The 20,722-nt window shown below is 39.2% G+C and overlaps 1 protein-coding gene across 3 annotated transcripts; it reads left to right on the top strand.

The window, feature by feature from the left end:
* The first annotated feature begins 405 nt into the window (after window positions 1-405).
* On the top strand, window positions 406-20,639 carry LOC124480780 (microphthalmia-associated transcription factor-like). 3 transcript variants are annotated; one of them, XM_047040375.1, is made up of 10 exons: window positions 406-625; window positions 6,692-6,932; window positions 14,468-14,683; window positions 14,810-14,905; window positions 15,070-15,187; window positions 15,586-15,678; window positions 15,981-16,037; window positions 16,231-16,306; window positions 17,414-17,561; window positions 17,722-20,637. In XM_047040375.1, exons 1-10 carry the CDS (start codon window positions 522-524, stop codon window positions 18,136-18,138), a joined length of 1,566 nt encoding a protein of 521 aa, XP_046896331.1. In that variant the 5' UTR covers window positions 406-521; the 3' UTR covers window positions 18,139-20,637. The 3 variants fall into 3 exon arrangements, with proteins under 3 accessions (XP_046896331.1, XP_046896333.1, XP_046896332.1); XM_047040377.1 differs by lacking the exon at window positions 406-625 and adding an exon at window positions 639-4,363 and having other exon boundaries at window positions 6,700-6,932; window positions 17,722-20,639; XM_047040376.1 differs by lacking the exons at window positions 406-625; window positions 6,692-6,932 and adding an exon at window positions 7,459-7,543 and having other exon boundaries at window positions 17,722-20,633.
* Window positions 20,640-20,722: the final 83 nt, after the last annotated feature.

Here is a 20,722-nt window from a genome sequence, read left to right as displayed (position 1 = left end):
ACTACTGCTTTAGTGTCGACATAAATACAATAAAAATATACAGCCGACTTTCTAATATAACTTATAATGTTAAAACCACATGCCATTCTTTCGCAGAATAAATTACAAAGACATATTTGGATATATAGCTTTTGGTGTTTGGCTGCAATCATTACATTGGAGCAAGTTGTGCAGTCCATAAATATAAATTAGCCTGCGAAACTTTTAAACAAGTTAAGAAGGCAAAATCCCATCGAACATTTTTGACCAATGAAAGAGCAGCTGACACTGACACATCAAATCGCCAAACTTCTGCCTCATGGTATAATGGTGCTTGTAGTTCTTCATCATCAAAAAGCCGTTTTCTCATTGCTATTCTCTGTGCTAAAGAACTACATAATTTTGTGCGGCGTTTGCGATCTCGGTCTTGAAGCAAATAGGTTTGCATTTTCAGTGGCTGGTACTGCGTGTGTTCTAGAGTGGTCCCTTGTATCGTTGCTTTCTTATACATTTGACATTGTCAAGAGTTGACAGCCGTAAGTATGCAAGCAGAATCGGGAATAGTACCCGACTTCGAGGTTGGGGAAGAGTTTCAAGAGGAACCAAAAACATATTACGAATTGAAAAGTCAGCCTCTCAAAAACAGGTCAGTGCCTTAATTCCTGGGAACTGTTATCTCCTATGCTAATAGCGGTTGAGACTGCATGTTTTTAAAAGTTTGTATAGTATTTTGTTGAGAATTGCATTTTACAGAGGGCCGACGCGTCTCCGTCAGGATGTTGTCCCATTTGGGGCATTGCGAGCTTTCTAGGAGGGATCTGTTTGCCTCTCATTCCTTACGGTTCATCTATTGCACCGCAGTTATGCAACACATGGGTGTTGTCTTGTCAATATTAACTTCAAGTATTGACAGTAAGAAATAATAGGCCTACTTGTTGAAAGATTTTGAACATCTAGAACCATTAGATTTTTTCTCAATAGCTATTTCCTTTTGAATGTGGCTTTAAGGTAATTTATGTGAATATGAAGTCACATTATTTGATTGAACAGGCGATTGCTTGAAACAGTTACTCAGTACACCATGTGTGTATTAAGTGCCAATAGTGTTATGAGTTAACTTTATGTTACTAATTCATTATTTAGGTGGATCAGGTAATAGCCGAATGACTATTCCTTTCAACACAGCATATGATTTGTAAAGTATAAAAAGTTTAGTTTAGTATAGCCATATCTTCAAATGTAAAAGTGACAGATCACTTTGAATGTCCTAATATTGATACTCCCAGAACCACTAGATTTTAGGCTTACAGTATAACCCTACATTATGCTTTACTATATTGTAGCCTCTGCCTAGCTAGACAAAGAGCAAGGGAGCTGAGTCAGGTCCATAGTCTGATATGACCTTTCACCTCTTTACCGGGATCTAGGCTGCCCCAGACTAGTTTTAAACATCTAAACATCCAGTCACCCCATTGTTACTAGCATGCATGTACATGGAGTTTAGGAGTTTGTATTAGCCCAGAAGAAGTGCAAATAGACACCTTCCCTAATTGTAAACCTGAGCTCAGGCAAGTTGTATGAATATGATCCCAGTGCACACACATACAGGGAAAGCATCTCTGTGGTTTAATGTTTTTATTTTGTGGAGCTGTAGCGTGTAGAGGTATTGTAGGTATGCCTATTCTTAATGGGAGTATTTTGAAGTAACATTGTCTCTTCTGGCCTTGGCTGCTTTAGCCCACCTCTTCATTATTGTGTTAAATGTTAGAAACATGTGACCTCATTACAAAGCAGACGTTCCACAGAATAAGAAAGGTTGTGTCTGAGTGGGTGGGTGTATATGTGTCTTTAAATGCTGCCTTAAAGTGACAGTGATTGTCTGTGTCTAGGCACAGTTCTTGTGGGGGACTTATGGTGCACCACAATTTGTTAAAGTGTAGGCCTACAGTATTTGCTGTCTGCAGTTAGTTTTTACTTTTCTGTTTAAAATTCTGCCAAAACATTGGTAGAACAAGAAGTGGCCATGTTGGATTGGTCAATCCTTTAACTTAATTCATAATTTTTAACTTAATTTCTCCATTAGTAAAATGTAATTACATTGTTACTAATTTATAAACTGAATGGTTTATCTGTGCCCTGGATTTGAGCCGTTGCTATTGCAGCAATATGTCGTTTCTCACTGTCACTGAAAGATCATGTCCACACCTACAGAATTAGATGTTGTATTTCAAGTCTCCAACATAGTAGCCTACTTTTTTGTCACTCACACATTATGCCACAATAAGTATCAGATGATGCTTACATAAATCTGCTGAATTTCTGTCTGAGTGATCTTGAAGTCTCTTCCTATAGTGAGGGTGGACAGGAACTATGGGAGGTGAAATATCTGGTCTCATTACCTTCAGGTGTAATGTTACTAAATTTGAAATTATAAATGGGTTAACAATTTAGAGACACATTTGTTTTCGTGTTATCTCATGTGTATTTTGGCAGAGAGCAGATTTCAGACTGCGTGCTAGACTGTGTGTGCCTAATATAGACGTGAGACAGACGGCAAACCTTGTCTTCTATGCAGTGTAAATTAGCTGTGTAAATTTAGGAGTTGATGTGTCAACTCTGATGCTGAGAGGGGCTAGGGTGTAGGTGTAGGGCTTTTTTTGCAGGGTAACCAATGCAAACGTCAGAGCTGAATATGGAATGATATTTCAGGTTTAGTCATGCATTCAATCACAGGCAAATGAAACCAAATTTGAAGAACATCAGAAATGTTGACCAATGTTAAAATCTGATCCAGTGTATAACTGGGTTGTCTTTGTGTGAGATAGTCCTCAGCTGGGAGGCACCCAGTGTTCTGAGAGGAAGGGTGCAGGCTGTTCCTGTCCAGGGTCTCCTTTCCAGAGATGCCAGATTGGGCAGAGTGGTGGTGTTCCTGCTGATCTCGGATGAGGAAAGGACATCAGCTTTCTAAGTGACAGAGACAGGTGTTAGACTGGGAGACTCTGCCCAGTGGTTGTGTAATCATCCCACCGCTGCATTCCTACTCATACTCTGACTGGGATTTCTTTCGGTATGTTTAGACAATATTTTTTTTTTCTATGTGGTCTATCTCTGAGGAATATGATCATCGTGGAAAGAAAACCATCAAATTGTAATCCTCATTGTCTATATTTGTTATCAAAAGGTTGTTGTGTTTGGTTAAAACTGTATGTGGCAGGAGGCAGAATGAGGTCAACTATTTACAACTGCCTATGTATGGTAAACCATGGGTCATTACATTTATTTAATTGTCCTTTAAAAAGTTATTCTGTAGCTCTCATTACACACCAAATATCATCCAGGACATGAGTATAGAGAGACCCATTTTCCTGAGGGGTTTTATGCCAGAACGTGTTGTAGCAAACAGTGTCAGCATGTGTAGGCCACCATACTGTCAACAAGTGAAGAGACTGAAAAGCATAAAACCTAATTATAGAAATAGGACCAGGCAAGTTCAAATTATCCCAGCCAGCCTTAGCTTCCAGTAAATATGATAACAAAGAACCCCATTATATTTTCTGAGGCTTCAACAGCTAGCCATTCTATGTTTTCCTGCTAAATTAAGATGTTTTAGTTTATGAATAGTAAATACTTGTTTTGTGCAATGGAGTTCTGTAAAAGTTACAATCACAGCTGGCAAAACAGTTGCCGTAAACTGCAATAGTCACCCACTTTTATGAGTGAGAACTGTTTCCCTATTTTATACAGTTGAATGTCAGACTTGAGTGATGAAGGAGTTTGCAGGGGGCTTGTGGCAGCAGGCAGGCAGCAGTGTAGTGAGCAAGAGGGGTCTGAGACAGGATCAGTGTGCGTGTGGCTCGTGTGTCATTAACACAGCTCCAGGGTGCACTCCAGCAGGGAGGCTGTGCACTATAGTTCTGTAAGACAGCTGATTCACCTTACTACCACGCCACATGCAGTCGGGATTTACAAGGTGATTATGAAGGTGAGCTCTGAGATGGAAATGTGCCCTCTAGTGGAGTAATGTCTACAATGTAAATTTGCCATAAATGGACTTATGACAACCCACTTTTTGGGCCAGAGCCCCCTGTACCTTGATTGTGATGATTCAAAGACTCTTTTTTTCTGGTAGGGACTTCCCGGGCATCTGTGTGTGGATTGGGGTTGCCAGGATTGGGCTGTTCATCTCTCATTGATTCTATGTAGCGATTGGAGTTTCCAGGCCTGGCCTTAGAGCCTCCCCCTTTTCTGACACACTTAAAGCGCTGCATAGCCAACATGACTTTCACTGCTCTCCAAGGGCGGGCGCTGCACCTTCAGGCAAAACAAACACACATGGAAACCTTAGGAGTACAAGTGTACAGACACTGCTCTTTTTACACCAACCACCTGGGAGTGTGGCAGCTTCCCAGCTGTGGTATTGCAAGTATGTGCAGTTTCGGTATGTTTGTGTGTAAAAAAAAACACGTTTGTGTGTGTGTGGGTGGAGTTTCAAGTATACAGTATGTCTCTGTCAGTGAAAATGTTCCCCCTTTGTTGTGCTTTTAAATATGTAATTTTAAGTTTAAAAAATTCTGGTAGGTCTGAATTTTAAATCAACTGTAAGTATGTTACAACACTAAATATCGCAGAGGACATTAAAGTTTTCAACAATTACGTTTATTGTATTTGTAGTGTTCTCTGCTCGAGGGTTCACTGACTAATAACCAGTGTTGTTAGTCATGTGTTGATGAAGGTGAGATAGTAGCATACTTTTTTAGTAGGTGATGGAAATGAATGAACAAACAAAACAGTGTAGCTATAATATAATATGATAATAAAGAAATGCTTTGGGCACAGACTATCAGTACTATGGTGTACGCTGTACAATTTACACGGGGGGGGGGGGGGATATTGGAAATCCAGTGGATATTATGAGTATTTATAGTTAGTACAGTTTTGTGGCTATCCCACTAGACAGAGCTGCTTTGTAGCCAGCAGGTCTCTACGGTGTGAGGAGGAGGGCTGGCTCAGTTCTAGATCAACCCCAGGTCAGGAACACTCCCCTGCCAGCCTACTAGCCAGGGGGTTGTGGCAGCTGAAAACTGTGTGACCATTGTGTTTTTTTAGTACTCAAGCACGCACACACAAAGGAGGTGTACACACACAAAAGTGGAAAGTTAAGCTGAACAAAAGGGCTTTTTATTGGTTACTGTGTTCTCCTTAGGCCCACTTGGCAAAATGCCATTTTGCAGGCAATTGGGGATGAACATACTTGGCACATACAGAATAAACCCACTTGAAACTGTTTGAATCTGTGTGTTTTCAGCTAATTTCTGTCTACATCAACAACACATTCTAGTATTTATGTGATACAACATTTTGAGCAACATTTGATGCCCAACTGAGAAATGTTGAATCAGTTTGTTGTTTAACATCCTAACTTCCAGAAAGATGTACGTACGTGATGAAGCTTGAGATTGAGGATGACTTAAAGGGCAACATCAGATGGAGATAATAGTGCCCTATTAATACGATTTTTTATTTTGCTTCTGGAATTATATAAGTCATCAGTCCCCCCATACAGACTTTGTCAAAGATGATTCACTGTTTCCAGACATTCTGTCATTACTTCTTTATAATGAGATTTGTTTCTTCCAAGTGTAAATTAGCTAAGCCTAGTTCAGGCATGGAACTCGGGCAGCGAGTGTCATCTCGCTCATCAACTTCACCTGTGTGAAGCCAGTAACAAGCAAGTCCAAGCCCATGTCCGAAAAAAGGCAGCAATATAAATGCTGCATGGATACATGTACACTCATCTGCATGGATACATGCACACTCACCCCCGGTTTTTGTATGATTCTCTGCTGCTGCCGCCCTCCATCATCTCCATCTCCCCGTGTTGTCTGTATGTTACTGTCCATCAGGGGGATTTTCTCCCTTCCTTATATTGTATGTCTGTTGCTCGCTAATGCTTAGAGGCAGGGAGTGCTTCTCACATCCACCCCGCCAAAGTCAAACCTATTTCCAAGTCTACGGTAATCAATAAATGGTCATCAATACTCAAGTATCTTGACCGAATTTAAGTCGCATAAAAATTGCTTGCACAGAACACAGAAAAAACAATAATGGGAGGGATTAGGGGGTTAAACAATGAGATTAAATGAGTTAAAGGAGATTTATGGTATGTGGACAGCACCAATGAATGCGCTGTAGACCAAGGCACTGTTTGGTGCGTTTGACTGGACTGGCTAATTAGTGCGATTACTGCACAGCTGGATTGGTAAGACATTTTACTGAGGTTTATCAAAAAGATCACTCACTCGGTGGAAGGCTTCATCTCAAATACTTCTGCTTCAGTAGAACCTCTCTATTTTGAGCCTGCAACACTCTGTCTGGGAAGCAAACTTCTAAATTTACCAACAAGACTTAAAAACTAACTTTTTCCTCTTTTTGTACTATACATGTTCCTCGTTTTGAACTATGAACAGCTGTACTATATTAATTTAATGCAAATAGACAAATATTTTCACATACTGTATAACATCAGACATGCGTGCACCTCTAATCTGACCTCACCTTGATTCTTTTTCTACCCCTTCCACTCCTAGCTTCTTTTCCTGCTGTCATCCCCTTCCACATCCCCTTACCCCTTTACCTCTCCATCTGTTTGCCCTCCTGGTCTGGTTCTGTCCGGGTTTGATGCTGTTGTCTTGTGTCATCCTACTCCTACCAGTAACCCATCCGACCAGCATAGCTCCTCCAAGCCTCTGCTGAGCTCCTCAGCCGTGAGCTCCAGGATCCTGTTGCGCCAGCAGCTGATGCGGGAGCAGCTCCAGGAACAGGAGCGCAGAGAGCAGCAGAGACAGCAGGCCTCCCAGTACCCCCAGACCACCACTGCCCAGACCCCTGCCATCAACGTCAGTGCACCCCCCAGCCTTCCACCTGCCGCCCAGGTGCCCATGGAGGTACTCAAGGTAGGCTTCTTTTTAATGTACTTCACTTACAGCTGGGATATTCCCCTTCTCTGGCTGGTCAGACTGATCTGACAGCCATCCACACTCTCTGTTCTGAATATGTCACTGTCAGGTTTAAGGCATTCTTATAGCCCTTATACTGTCAGGTTTCATTCGTATAGCCCTTATACTGTCAGGTTTCATTCTTATAGCCCTTATACTGTCAGGTTTCATTCTTATAGCCCTTATACTGTCAGGTTTCATTCTTATAGCCCTTATACTGGATCAAAGTTGTATTGGCATGAGTATCATTTACTGTCTCGCAAGCATGGTTGTAATTGGTGTAAAAGTAGAGAAGGGAAACAACGTGGTGCTGAGTGAAGTGTGTTAAAATACATATGGGGATTATCTTTCCTGAGAGAATTCCTCATTAATGCATGCTGTGCTTCCAGCCATTTGGATTTAGCCATTTGTAATCCTATTTGCTCAGCTACATTCACATCTTTTCATAGCTTTGATTCCTTGTTAGTCAGTGACCAGAGACTGCTGCAGATTTTCTGTCCTGTTGGAGACAGTGTGATAATTACCACCATACACCATACTTTGAGAGTACGACTTGCAAAGACAGTTTGGTAAGTTTTCTTGGGTTTAGTTGCATTTATGTTATAGATTTGTTTTTTGAATAGAATTGATAATGTAGAAAATGCTGGAATGTAGAGGACTTTGGAATGGGGCCCTTGCCTCAGTTTAGAATTGACAATTATTGTACAACTTTTTACCAGTCCCATTAAATGTTGTTAAATCATTTTCATAATATATAGTAATAGTTCTATACAATTGCAAATCAATATGTTGTATCAGATATAAGATTGATGACAGAGCTGTAAAATATCTATAGCGTTTTTTTGACTCTGTTACAGCAGGTTTATTGTATGACTGAAACATTAGACAGAAAGGGTGCATTTTAGTTGGCATGCATGATGATTAGCAAGATTTTTTGTTATCAAGCCACATTCAGAAGACAACTGCTGAGTGTGTCATTTATGATTCACTCAAAGTTGGACAAACCAGTGCTAAGTCAAGAGAGAATATAAGAGAATATAAGAGATTGTATTACTATATTCAAGTGTATAATAATATAGTAAATGGTAAATGAATAGAATAGAATTATATTGTATAAACACAAAACAGAATCAGAATCAGCTTTATTCACCAAGTAAGTTTACACAAACAAGGAATTTACTATTGTCTTTACCTGTGTATATTAACCTAAACATGCCATATACTGTAAACATAACTTTATTTATGACTAATAATAGATTACAGAAATCACAAAACCATATTAAGTATATGCATTGATTAAGTGAAATTTGACTGAACGTGTACTATTACTAAAAAGTAGCTGCACGTGAAGAGCTTATTTTAGACCTAATAACTAAGTGAAACGTTCTAGAGGTTTAAGTTGTTTTTGTTGTAGCTGGCTCTGTGGTCTTGTCATCACTCTGAACATGTGTGGCATGGTTCTGGACATGAAAGACAAATACATTCATTGAAACCATTACCCTCCACATGCAGTATAAACATTGTTTATAGTCGGCATAATCTTAAACTCTTTGAGAGAATTAGGATATCCCTAATGAAAGAGCATAGTACGACAAGCTAAAGAAATATGTCTTATATGGGAGGAGCATAAGAGGCATTCTGCATTGACTGAAGTTTCCAAATGAATGGCCTGTTCTTGGCGCTGTTGAGCCTGCTTGCCTGTCTGTGAATAGATTAGCAGGATCCACACACATCTACAGAACCAGCTCAGGGGTACCAGGCAGAGCTGCAAACATAAAGCTTAGATGAGTTTGTCTAAAGACTGATTGGACCTCTAGTTAACCAAGTGACCTCTAACCTTCTGAAGAATAAGTAAGGGATCAGTTTGGGGATCAAGACAAAAGCAAGCACAGTCTTACCACACACCCAACGCTAATTCAGCAAAGAATGCTAGTAATTAGCCTTCGCTGCTGTCATTCCATGGCATATTTAAGAAAAAAAAACATTGCTTTGAAATATATGTAGTACCATTTCCTAAAGGGTTCAACATAATTTTTCTAGATTTTGTAAAAGGATTAACTGTACTAAGAAAAGAACAAAGTACTACATAATGCTCAAAAGAAAATATTTAAGAATAGTTTAGCTTTTGGATAACACCAGTTGTAATTCCTGAACAGAATTCTGATCTTTTGTAGTCCCACAATGTACTTGATCCTATTAATATTTACTTTTGTATATAATAGTGGTATTGACATGCAATAGTATCTTTATTAAAGTAGAGTATACTGTACTGCAGCCATGATTTAATTACTAGAAATGATACATTTACAAAATATGTGATCCTCCTATACCATGCTATCATCCTGGTATCCAGCTGTCTTAGAACTGTGTGTTTTTTTGCAAGTGCAAAGCATACAAAGGATCTTAAACTCAGACAATCCCCTCTATTCTGTTACTCTGCAAACGGAAAGAAACGTTCACTTAATGTTTCTACCTAGGGGCATCGAGGAACATCCAGAGAACACTGGAACGAAAGACTAATCTTTATCTGTTTTCTTCACATAACTCCCCTTCATCCCTAAACGGAGATGCATTATCATCTCTGTATGTGGGGACAGTTTTTTCATGGCCATGGGACTGTGTTGAATGCTACACATAGACTTACTGTCTTAAAGCTGTTGTGTGTGTGCAGAGATCTGTATCTGCACAGAATTTCACTGTTTAATAGGTCAACCTACAGTGCCCTCCAAAAGTATTGGAACAGTGAGGCCAATTCCTTTATTTTTGCTGTAGACTGAAAACATTTGGGCTTGACATCAAACGATGAATGTGAAACCAGAGATCAACGTTTCAGCTTTTATTTCCAGGTATTTACATCAGGATCTGATGCACAAATTAGAAAATATCACCTTTTTGTTCGAACCCACCCATTTGTCACGTGAGCAAAAGTATTGGAACATATGACTGACAGGTGTGTTTTGTTGCCCAGGTGTGTCCTATTACATACATTATTCAATCAATAAATACCACTGAATGTCTACACTCAGGTTCAGATTGGGTAAGATAGGTTTTGTCTATGCAGACTGTATTCAGAGGTGAAAACAACATGAAAACCGGAGCGCTGTCTTTGGGTGAAAAACAAGCAATTGTGAGTCTTAGAGAAGATGGAAAATCAATCAGAGCCATTGCAGAAACATTGGCCATAGCCAGTACAACCATTTGGAATGTCCTGAAGAAGAAGAAAACTACTGGTGTACTAAGTAACAGACGTCGAACAGGTAGACCAAGGAAGACCAGAAACATTGTGAGAGCTGTAAAGAAAGACCCTAAAACAACTGTTAGTGAGATCAGCAACAACCTCCAGATGGCAGGAGTGAAGGTATCACTATCTACTGTTCGCAGAAGACTTCATGAACAAAAGTACAAGGGCTACACCAGAAGATGCAAACCACTCATTAGCAAGAAGAATAGGAAGGCCAGGCTGGAATTTGCCAAAAAGTACAGAGATGAACCTCAAAAATTCTGGGACAAAGTTTTATGGACTGATGAGACAAAGATTAACTTTTACCAAAGTGATGGAAAGGCTAAAGTTTGGAGAAAGAAAGGAACTGCTCATGATCCCAAACACACAAGCTCATCTGTGAAACACGGTGGAGGTAATGTCATGGCTTGGGCTTGCATGGCTTCTTCTAGGACGGGCTCATTAATCTTCATTGAGGATGTAACACATGATGGCAGCAGCAAAATGAACTCGGAAGTCTACAGAAACATTTTGTCTGCCAATTTAAGGAAAGATGCAACCAAACTGATTGGCAGAGCCTTCATCATGCAGCAAGATAACGACCCAAAACACACTGCCAAAACAACAAAGGAGTTCATCAGGGGCAAGAAATGGAAGGTATTAGACTGGCCAAGTCAATCTCCAGACTTAAACCCTATAGAGCATGCATTTTACCTGCTTAAGAGGAGACTGAAGGGAGGAACCCCACAAAACAAACAACAACTGAAAGAGGCTGCAGTGAAAGCCTGGGAAAGCATCAAAAAGGAAGAATGCAAAAGTTTGGTGACGTCAATGGGTCACAGACTTGCTGCAGTTATTGAAAGCAAAGGATTTGCAACTAAATATTAAGTCTTATTCACTTAAATATGTTTTAAGTATATCTGTTCCAATACTTTTGCTCACATGACAAATGGGTGGATTCAAACAAAATGTGATATTTTCTTAGTTGTGCATCAGATCCTGATATAAATACCTGGAAATAAAAGCTGAAACGTTGATCTCTGGTCTCACGTTCATTATTTGATGTCAAGCCCAAATGTTTTCAGTCTACAGCAAAAATAAAGGAATTCGCCTCACTGTTCCAATACTTTTGGAGGGCACTGTATATGATGTCTTTTGAGGATATTCAGGGATATTATACTAATGGAGGTAGCTATCCCACCCCTTTCTCCCTCCCCACAGTATTTTATTCTCTCAAACATATATTTGGATATGCTAAAATATGTAATAATATTATAAAAACAAATATATTTGTATATGTTTGACATGATGACAAATTAAATCCTATATTGTGTTAGAAAAATACTGTATATATAGTCTTATGATAACATTTGCATGGCATGTGGGATATCTTTTGGGATCTTAATGATGTGGATAAATGTATGTCAAGAATGCTATGTTTCTTCAGAATGTAACCAGTGAATCATAACATTCCTTACCACAATAAGTATTACACAGAAAGGAATTTGAACAGTTCTAGAAAATGCTGTGGGACACTGAATCCCTTAAGAAAAGTATGTAGGACTGGTGGTGAATGGGGAAGATAAAATAGGAAAGATTAGTTTATCACTCTTAAACCCCAGAGGGTACCTATCTTGAAACATGTGGGCAGCATTTGTTCTCTTTTCATGGACATTTGCCTTCTCACTATGATGTAGGCGCCTTTGCTTTGTTTCTGGATGTTTAAGGGTCTTTCACAAGATGTTTTATCCTCACCTTTTCTTATTTGTTGCTTCCCTGCTGCACTGGTGACTTAATGAACCCTTTGTTTTTCTTCAAGCAGGAAAAGGGCAATTCCAAACTCTCTCTCTCTCTCTCTATCTCTCTCTCTCTCTCTCTTTCTCTCTCTCTCTCTCTCTCTCTCTCTCTGGTGTATGTGTGTATGTGTGTGTGCTCATGTATATTCCAATTGATGCACTCTTATCCTTCATCTAATTTTAATATGGAATATAGAATTTAAACTAAATTTTTTATTTGTGTTTGGTAGAACATTTGACTGAAGATTAAAAGGTGGCAAATTCAAATCCCCCCACTGTTGGTCGCTTTGGATAAAAGCATTGGCTAACCCTACCATATTATTATTATTCAATGCTCTTCAGGGTCAGGTGAAAGCCCAATCTCACGCTCAAGTATTTGACTTTCTGTCATTGGTAAACCTATTTAATGGAAGAAAAAGATACTGGATTAATGTATATTTCTGTTTAGAGTGTATTCAGCTGGTTAAAAGTAAGGGGTGGTGATGTAAGTGGTCATGCTTTTTAGGCATGGTTGGTTAATAAGTGTTATTTGCTATACCAGCTGATTGGGCTCTTAACTGCATGGTCATCCTCATAGGTAAAAGTGTGACGTAATTTATTGGTTCATGTAGAGCTATTTTTGGAAGATGGATGAATGGGTCAGCCAAGTAGGGACAGTGAGTTTAGTATGGTTAATGTATTTTTTAACCATGAGACCCGGTAGGTCAATGGGGTTGTTTAAAGGATGGCCTCAGGCCTCTCGAAACAACACACCTCTGTCATCTACACCATTCAACATACCCAGTGAAACTACATCTCGTACTTTTATGCTGGCATGATTGCCTTTAAAAACTCCATTACATTGATTGATTGAATATTTGTTATGTACAACAACTGTTCTTATTCTCATGACATTCACATGGAAGACCCTTCACCGCAAACAATAGAAAGACTACTTTACTTTTACTGATTTTGTGTCAACTCAGTAGTAAATGCCCTTGTAACTGCCTTTTAGGTTTGTGTAGTCTCTAAACTCTACACAACTACCTAATTAACCCATTACATGTAATCCTTTAGGTAGATGAAAATCATATCCAAGACATGTTTTCACATTAAGATGGTTATAGACTTGTCTATTTCAACTTGTGCTCAGTTTCCATGCATTACTAAGCATGACTGCAGTAATTACCACACATGTTGGACACACATGCATAACAGATTGTAAAATTCAAAACTGCATCTCTTGGATCAAACTGTAACTCTTTTTTAGTTCTTAGATATGCTGTGATAACAAACAGTACTGTACAAAAGTCTTAAGGCACCCACGACTTATTTTGCATGAATAATTTCTCAAATATTGGGATTATTGTCTTACATGTTTTCTTATTTGTGAGGCTGTCTAAAAGTGCACCTTTGAGTGCATTTTTTATTTACTTTTAAAATATTCTAAAGACTTTTGCACAGTACTGTAGGTGCAGTAGCTACACAGTTCAACATGTATATTGTTATATTATTGTAATAATATAACAATAATATAACAATATAATGATATCATCATTAATTAGATGTTTTTAAATCATTTGGTTTCATAGCATATACTGAATAAAGGAGCCCCCCAATATATTGAAACAACAAAAAAAGAAAAAAAATGGTAGACGAAATCATGATTTTAGTGATCTTAGCATTTTACAAGTTGTTGTAACACATCCCAAGCTAGGTGAGGAACTGAAGACTGAACAATGATGGGGTTGAAGAAGGGATGAAAAGTTATCTGGCCTTAAGGCAAGTGTCAGTAAACTGGAGAGCTGGGCTGTAGAAAGAGCCTCTTTGTGAGACAACTATTCTGACGTCAATAAAAGGACCATAAATGGACCATATCAAATTCAGATGCATAAACCAACACTACTGTAGACGTCTTGTATCCTACTCTGATTTGCTAACATGCATAACTAATGACTTGCTTTGCCTTTTAAAGCAGAACCGGATGTTTTTCTCCTTCAGTGTTTCTGGAAAGAGTCAGGGAAAGCAAATGTCATTAGTCCTTTTAAGCCACTTAATAGGAAAAAACTTAATGGAAAAACATACAGTTTAGGATTTATCATCTTGGAATATACAAAATGTTGGAGATGCTTGATTACCATTATTATCAGGTTGGTACTAAATATTCCGTGTCACCATGTTTTTTATTATTTTCTAAACTGATGTATTATGTCAGTTATTGCAACATAATGGCATATTTAAAAAACTGTCGATGTCATTAACCTTTTAATTTTTTTATATAAATTCTTCAGATGGTAAAGTGTAAAAATTTTACATTTGTATTGAGGACTTTTTTCAAAATGTTCTAAATAATAAAATATTTTACATCAAAATAGAATCAATCTTCACCCCCTTTTCCCTGTCAGGCACTTGCTTCTCTTTTTTGTGTTTCTTTTTTGTGCATTTTATCCTTTCCTTCTCTCACCATCTCTATATTTCCCTATGTTTATCTTTTCCAGGTCCAGACACACCTGGAGAACCCAACCAAGTACCACATACAGCAGTCCCAGCAGCAGCAAGTCAAGCGGTACCTGGGCAAGCTTGGCTCCCAGGTGGTTAGCTTGCCCTGCCACAACCAGCCCTCAGACCACGGGGGCATGCCTCCGGGGCCGGGCAACAGTGCCCCAAACAGCCCTATGGCCTTACTGACTCTCAACTCTAACTGTGAGAAAGAGGTAATGTGTTTGCTTTAGGTGTATTTTTACTGACATGCACAGCCAAGCTTGATATGCCATTCATACTTTTTCCTAAACATACTTACTATTGATTATTCCATGTAAACAGAAATGTTCTCGTTTCAGATGGATGATGTCATTGATGATATTATTAGTTTGGAGTCCAGTTACAATGATGACATCCTGGGGTTGATGGACCCAGGGCTTCAGATGGCCAGCACGGTATGCAGATCCTCACAAGTAATCTTGTTGTAGTTTAGACCTTACAAAGAACTGAAATATAACATGTATATAATGTGTTAACTATTTTCCTACACTACACATTTTCCAACTTCAAATTCCTATACTGTCACTACAGTTAATGCATGGCTAAACTGTCTCTTCAGATCCCTGTGAATACCAACTTGTTAGAGATGTATGGGAACCAGGGCATGCCCCCTCCCGGGCTGACCATCAGTAACTCCTGTCCTTCCAACCTCCCCAACATCAAAAGGGAATTCTCTGGTGAGCAGTGGGTCCCAACCACCTAGCTAAGCATCTAACACTATAAAACACTATTAACATATATTATTATCTCAACAACACACAGAAATACACATGTTGACACACACATACACTACAACACTATCCAAAAGCCTCTCCAAGCCGTTGTATAGAGTAGAGTAGACAACATGGCTTCAGAGAACCATTTCCCAGGGTTAACTTACATTTAACATTTAACCACAAACCTCTCAATGTCAAGTTGTTGGAGTTCTACCAGCATAAAAGCTTTGACATATGGACTGAATTTATGAAGAGAACAGAGACAGTTTTATTGTATATTTTTTGTTATTTGGCTGAATATTTTTTGCCGCACACAAATGAGAAATACATTGTAACTCTATCCTTAATCTTTTAAATAGTTTCCCAATCTCCCGCCATCATGCACATGATGGACAAGTCTGGATCCTGTGGCAAGTTTGAAAACTATATAAGGCCTGAAGGGTTTCCCGTAGGTACGTGTGTCTGCTTAGCCATTGTTTACTGAACATCCCAACAATCCACATTAATGACGGAGTCAGATGGCTGAGCGGTTAGGGACTCGGACTAGTAATCTGAAGGTTGCCAGATCGATTCCCGGCCATGCCAAATGACTGTGTCCTTGGGCAAGGCACTTCACCCTACTTGCCTCGGGGGGAATGTCCCTGTACTTACTGCAAGTCGCTCTGGATAAGAGCGTCTGCTAAATGTAAATGTAATGAGAGACTGTGATGTGCCATAGCTGTCCTCTTTTTGTAACACTCACGTCTAATTTCAGGGTCCGAAGTTAGAGCACAAGCAAAGGAGAGACAGAAGAAGGACAACCATAACCTGAGTGAGTTATCTGAACCAATATAATGCTGTCATTGTCCTTGACAACGCTGTTCCATAACACATTGTATATGTGTTATGGAACAGCGTTATTGTGCAAGAATGCTGTATTACCTCCTATGACCAGGCAATGATATTGCCTCGTCCTACTACTTTCTGTCTCCTTATCCTTCTCTCCATTTTACCCTTATATGTAGTTGAGAGAAGAAGGAGGTTTAACATCAATGACAGGATTAAAGAATTGGGAACCCTAATTCCAAAATCGAATGATCCGTAAGTTAAACGTATTTACTATATATTCACCAAACATGAGGAAGAGATTGGTCCAATGGTGAGAGAAGTGCTTTGTATGGGAAATACCATACTATTTTGAGTGTACACATACCTTTGAGGTTTGGGGTTGCCAGTTGACAATTAACAGCAAGGTAGGGTACAAGCGAGAGGAGCCATGGGAAGATGTGGAGTAGGGCAGTGAGGTTTCTAAAAAGGTCAAATTAAGAGGATCTTTATGCAAATTGTAAGTAAATAATACATAAATATCTGAAAAGATTTTCTGTTTTTTAGTATGAAAAGATACAGCAGGAAATCAATTATTAATTCATAAAAAATAATTGCTGAATAATTCCATATGGTCCCATCCCTAATAGCTCTGAATTCAGAATCATGCTGCCAACAATTATCAGTGTTTCCCACACATAGACTAATTTGTGGCGGTGCGCCACAGAATCAACACCGGCCGCCACACATTGCGTTTCGTAAACATTTTTTTTTATCGCTATTTAGGTAAAAACACGCAGCGTATTCGTTCAGCTGCATTTCCTTTCCCTGCTCTCCCTCCGTCTCTTTCACGCACGCGTCTTTCTCACATACACACACAGTCACTACGTCAGCACACGTTAGCAACGATGCATACGCCGTTCTAGTGAGACCGACAGCTACATCAGCGAGCCTTCAGCATTAGTGCCGTAGCTAAAGGTCTAGGAAAGTTGAGGCTACTTTTCGCTAGGTACCGACGGACATGTCTTAATCGAAGGTTCCCCTTCGTTGTTTTGGTGAGAAGTTTCAAGAGCTAGCTACTTACCCGGCGTCATGGAGCCGACCAGTTAAATAGTTATTTAGCACCCTGTATGCAGCGTCGCTACCTGCATATGCAGAAATTATTTGTTTGTTGTTGTTGATTGATTTTGTGAATTATTTCGACCCCCCCCCCCGTCTGACATGAAACAACACCCCCCCCCCCCCCCCCCCCCCCCCACATATAGCTTTCTAATCTGTGGGAAACACTGAACATTGTTGCTAGCCACCTCTTCTGCAGTTCAGTCGTGAAAATGTGAGTATGATGGAATCTAAGAATGTCATATTTTCTATAATCTTGCTCAGGGACATGCGTTGGAACAAAGGAACCATTCTCAAGGCATCTGTGGACTACATTCGGAAGCTGCAGAGGGAGCAGCAGAGGGCTAAGGAGCTAGAGAACAGGCAGAAAAAGCTTGAACATGCCAACCGACACCTGATCCTCAGAATACAGGTACTGTCTATGGGCACTGGATGGAGAAGAAGGGGTTGTATTTTTTAAAACACCTCAAGATGAAACATTGCTAAACCCTTGCCCAATTTACTTATCCCCCCTTTGTCTTTGTCCTTTTCTTTAACTTTTTCTTCCTTCTCTCTGTCATTATGTGGATCAGGAACTAGAGATGCAGACGCGGGCTCACGGTTTAGGCATAAATGCCTCAGCTCTTTGTTTGGCAGTTATGTCTACCCAGACCATCAAGCAGGAGTCTGCTCTGGGAGACCTGTACCCCCTCCACAGCCAACACCAGCACCATCCAGCCTGCACTTCAGACCCAGCTCATCCCACTCCTCTTGAGCTCACTGAGGGCTCCTCCACTCACACAGAGAGCCAGCAGTCTATCACAGGCCACCAAGGCAACTACATCGTTCACACCAAGGTGGCCACTAAGCTCAGCGACATCCTTATGGAGGACACCCTGTCACCGGTGGGAGGTCGAGACCCTTTGCTCTCTTCTGTATCCCCTGAAGCCTCTAAGGACAGCAGTCGCAAGAGCAGTATAAGCATGGAGGAGAACGATCAGAGCTGTTAGCACCCTCTACTGGTAAAAAAAACGTCAACATTTATCTACATCCCTCCACAGACAACCTTCCCAGATGCCAGAGAGGAAACACCTGCCTGTTGTTGTTTTCAGGTGTTTACATGTTTTTCATCCGTATTCTTTGGCTATTATCTGCTGGCCCTCAAACATATTTTCATGGACAGATATGAAGAATTGATGATTTTATGATGTTAAAGAGTTGAGGAATGGTATCGATATCCAAATCCTCTAGACAGTAATTAAAGTATGTAAGATATTCAGGTTTGATTGACATGTTTATATTGATCCAAAGAATCTCTCCCTTTTATTATCAAATATGTAGATAATTGAAAGGTGTAGGTATAGACCATATTTATTTATTTTGTGCTTACACTCTGTGTCTTAGAATAAACTTGAAAGTGCAAATGCCTTAGAAAAAATATTTCTTAACTCAGATTTACAATTCAAATAATTTAACATGGAGAGATAAGTACTGTACACCTTGTGCACACACACACACACAGACACATACATACACATACACAAACTAATGTAGATGGAGACACCATTGATCATGATTTATAGATCATGATTTATTTATTTCACTAGTTGTTTTTTCCCAATATTTGTATGTGCCTAATGCAAAATGCAAGATTGAATCTATAAATATTTTGTTTAGTCCATTTAGCTTAAAGTGGTCTTTTGGGGGTTCAATATAATCAAATACTGTGTTATACTGCACAGCATGTGCTCTACTGTCAGTCTAGCAGTAGAAACGCTACTATTATTTCAGCGTAAAATGCAATATTTATGAAACTTTTTCTATGTTGCAAGCACTCACTAAGAATTGTATCTCATAGGAAGAACGTTTTATTTTGTTGTTTTATCCATCCATTTACTAAATTATTATTGTTTTGTTACACTTGTCATTATTTGCCTGTCCAACTATTTTGGGGATGAGAGATATTCAGGATTTTTTTCAACTATGTGAACATATTGCCAAGGAATATAAGGAGATTGCTGTGGGATTTGTCATGTATGACATTGTCAAAACACTGGAATGATGTCGATAAATTGAATTGTGGTTTGACATCCAATTTTTATATATATACATATGCTAACTATTATGTTTAGGGTATTCAAATGCAAGAAATGTATTGTATTATTGATTGTAGTTCAAAGTAACAATAAGCTGTACTGTTAATGTATTATTTCTACTATTTAACAAAAAGTACTAAAATATGCCTTTTATATAATAACAACTATCTACCATACAATGTTCTGCTGTATTGAGATCATGATTATAGTGCCACCTTGAACTATGCAATGATAAGAGTTGCAGTAGCTCAGTATTGTGCCTGTTTTACAGGTCATTAGACACATTAGGTAGGTGCTCTGTGGTGTTGTAATGATGTGTCAAGCGTCTAGCATAGTGATAGACCGTCAAAGTGCCTTACAGTCTTTTCTGTTTCAAATACACACTAGAGGACTGTTGGACACTGGTGTGATGTTGTTGTTGTCTCCCACCAGTGTTTGGTATTTAGTAGAGCTCTGCTGAGCTGTGAGCTCCCTAAGGGAGGCAGTGGTAAATGTGTTTTTTTTGTCAGAGTGGATAAGACCACGTCACAGTACCCCGAAGCCCCACATCTAACAGGACTACAGAAAAAAACGCCAGCCATTTTACTAAGAAACATTTGATGCTAGAAAGCAATATTCCCACTGTTACAGAATATCCACTTCTCTCTTGCTTACTCATGTTTTACAAAATGGGTTGATGGGTGATGTAAAAGGGGTTTATAGAGCTAAAAGTGTTTTCTTGGAATGTAATTTACAGTGTTGACTGCCAAAATTTGTTGCCAAAATCAAAGTGAAGTATGCAAAGAAGTTTTCTGACAGCTTACCTAATGTCGTAAAGTTGTGAACTTGTGTTTTTTCTGTGATTATAGAGCAATCATTTAAGAGAAGAGGAAATCAGTCTGCCGGTAAAGCACAAAGTACACTTTCAAGTGATGGATGTAACAGGAGTTTTTCTGCAGGAGTTGGACTGCAGACTGGCCCTCGTGGTCACATGTTTCCCAGGTATTTGTCTAGCCTTTATAATGATCCCAACAGAGTTCTTCTTCCTGCTTGCTTCCCTTAGACTATGCCCAGGACATGTGACAACAGAACAAGGATTGATTTTTAGACAACATAATTGTTATGCATAGAATGGATATCTCCACAAGGAGCACAATGGTGCTGAAGCTCTTCATTCAGTTTTTTTCCTTAGTCATACCATGTAACACCCTGCCCCATAATGGAACCATGATGAATTAATGTACAAGTTCTGCATTCCTGTTCAATGGTGTAGATAAATAGTGTCTGCTGAGATTATTATTTTCATATGAGCACAACTCTTGCCAGGGGAAGTGGAGGTAGCTATGGAAATATACTGGTTTGGAATGAGTCAGTGAGCCCAACTGAAACTCATTGGAATTGAATGTTGAAACTTTTGTGCAAGACATTAAAGTTATATCTGAGTATTTGTTGCTGTCTTCTGTTTGTTAAGTTGCTATAATACTTGTATATGAGTGAATATAGATAAAATCACTAGTTT

This window comes from Hypomesus transpacificus, chromosome 18 (genome assembly GCF_021917145.1).
Source record: "Hypomesus transpacificus isolate Combined female chromosome 18, fHypTra1, whole genome shotgun sequence".
Lineage (NCBI taxonomy): Eukaryota > Metazoa > Chordata > Actinopteri > Osmeriformes > Osmeridae > Hypomesus > Hypomesus transpacificus.
Note: the sequence above shows the minus strand (reverse complement) of the source record. Positions and strands in the feature narration are given on the sequence as shown.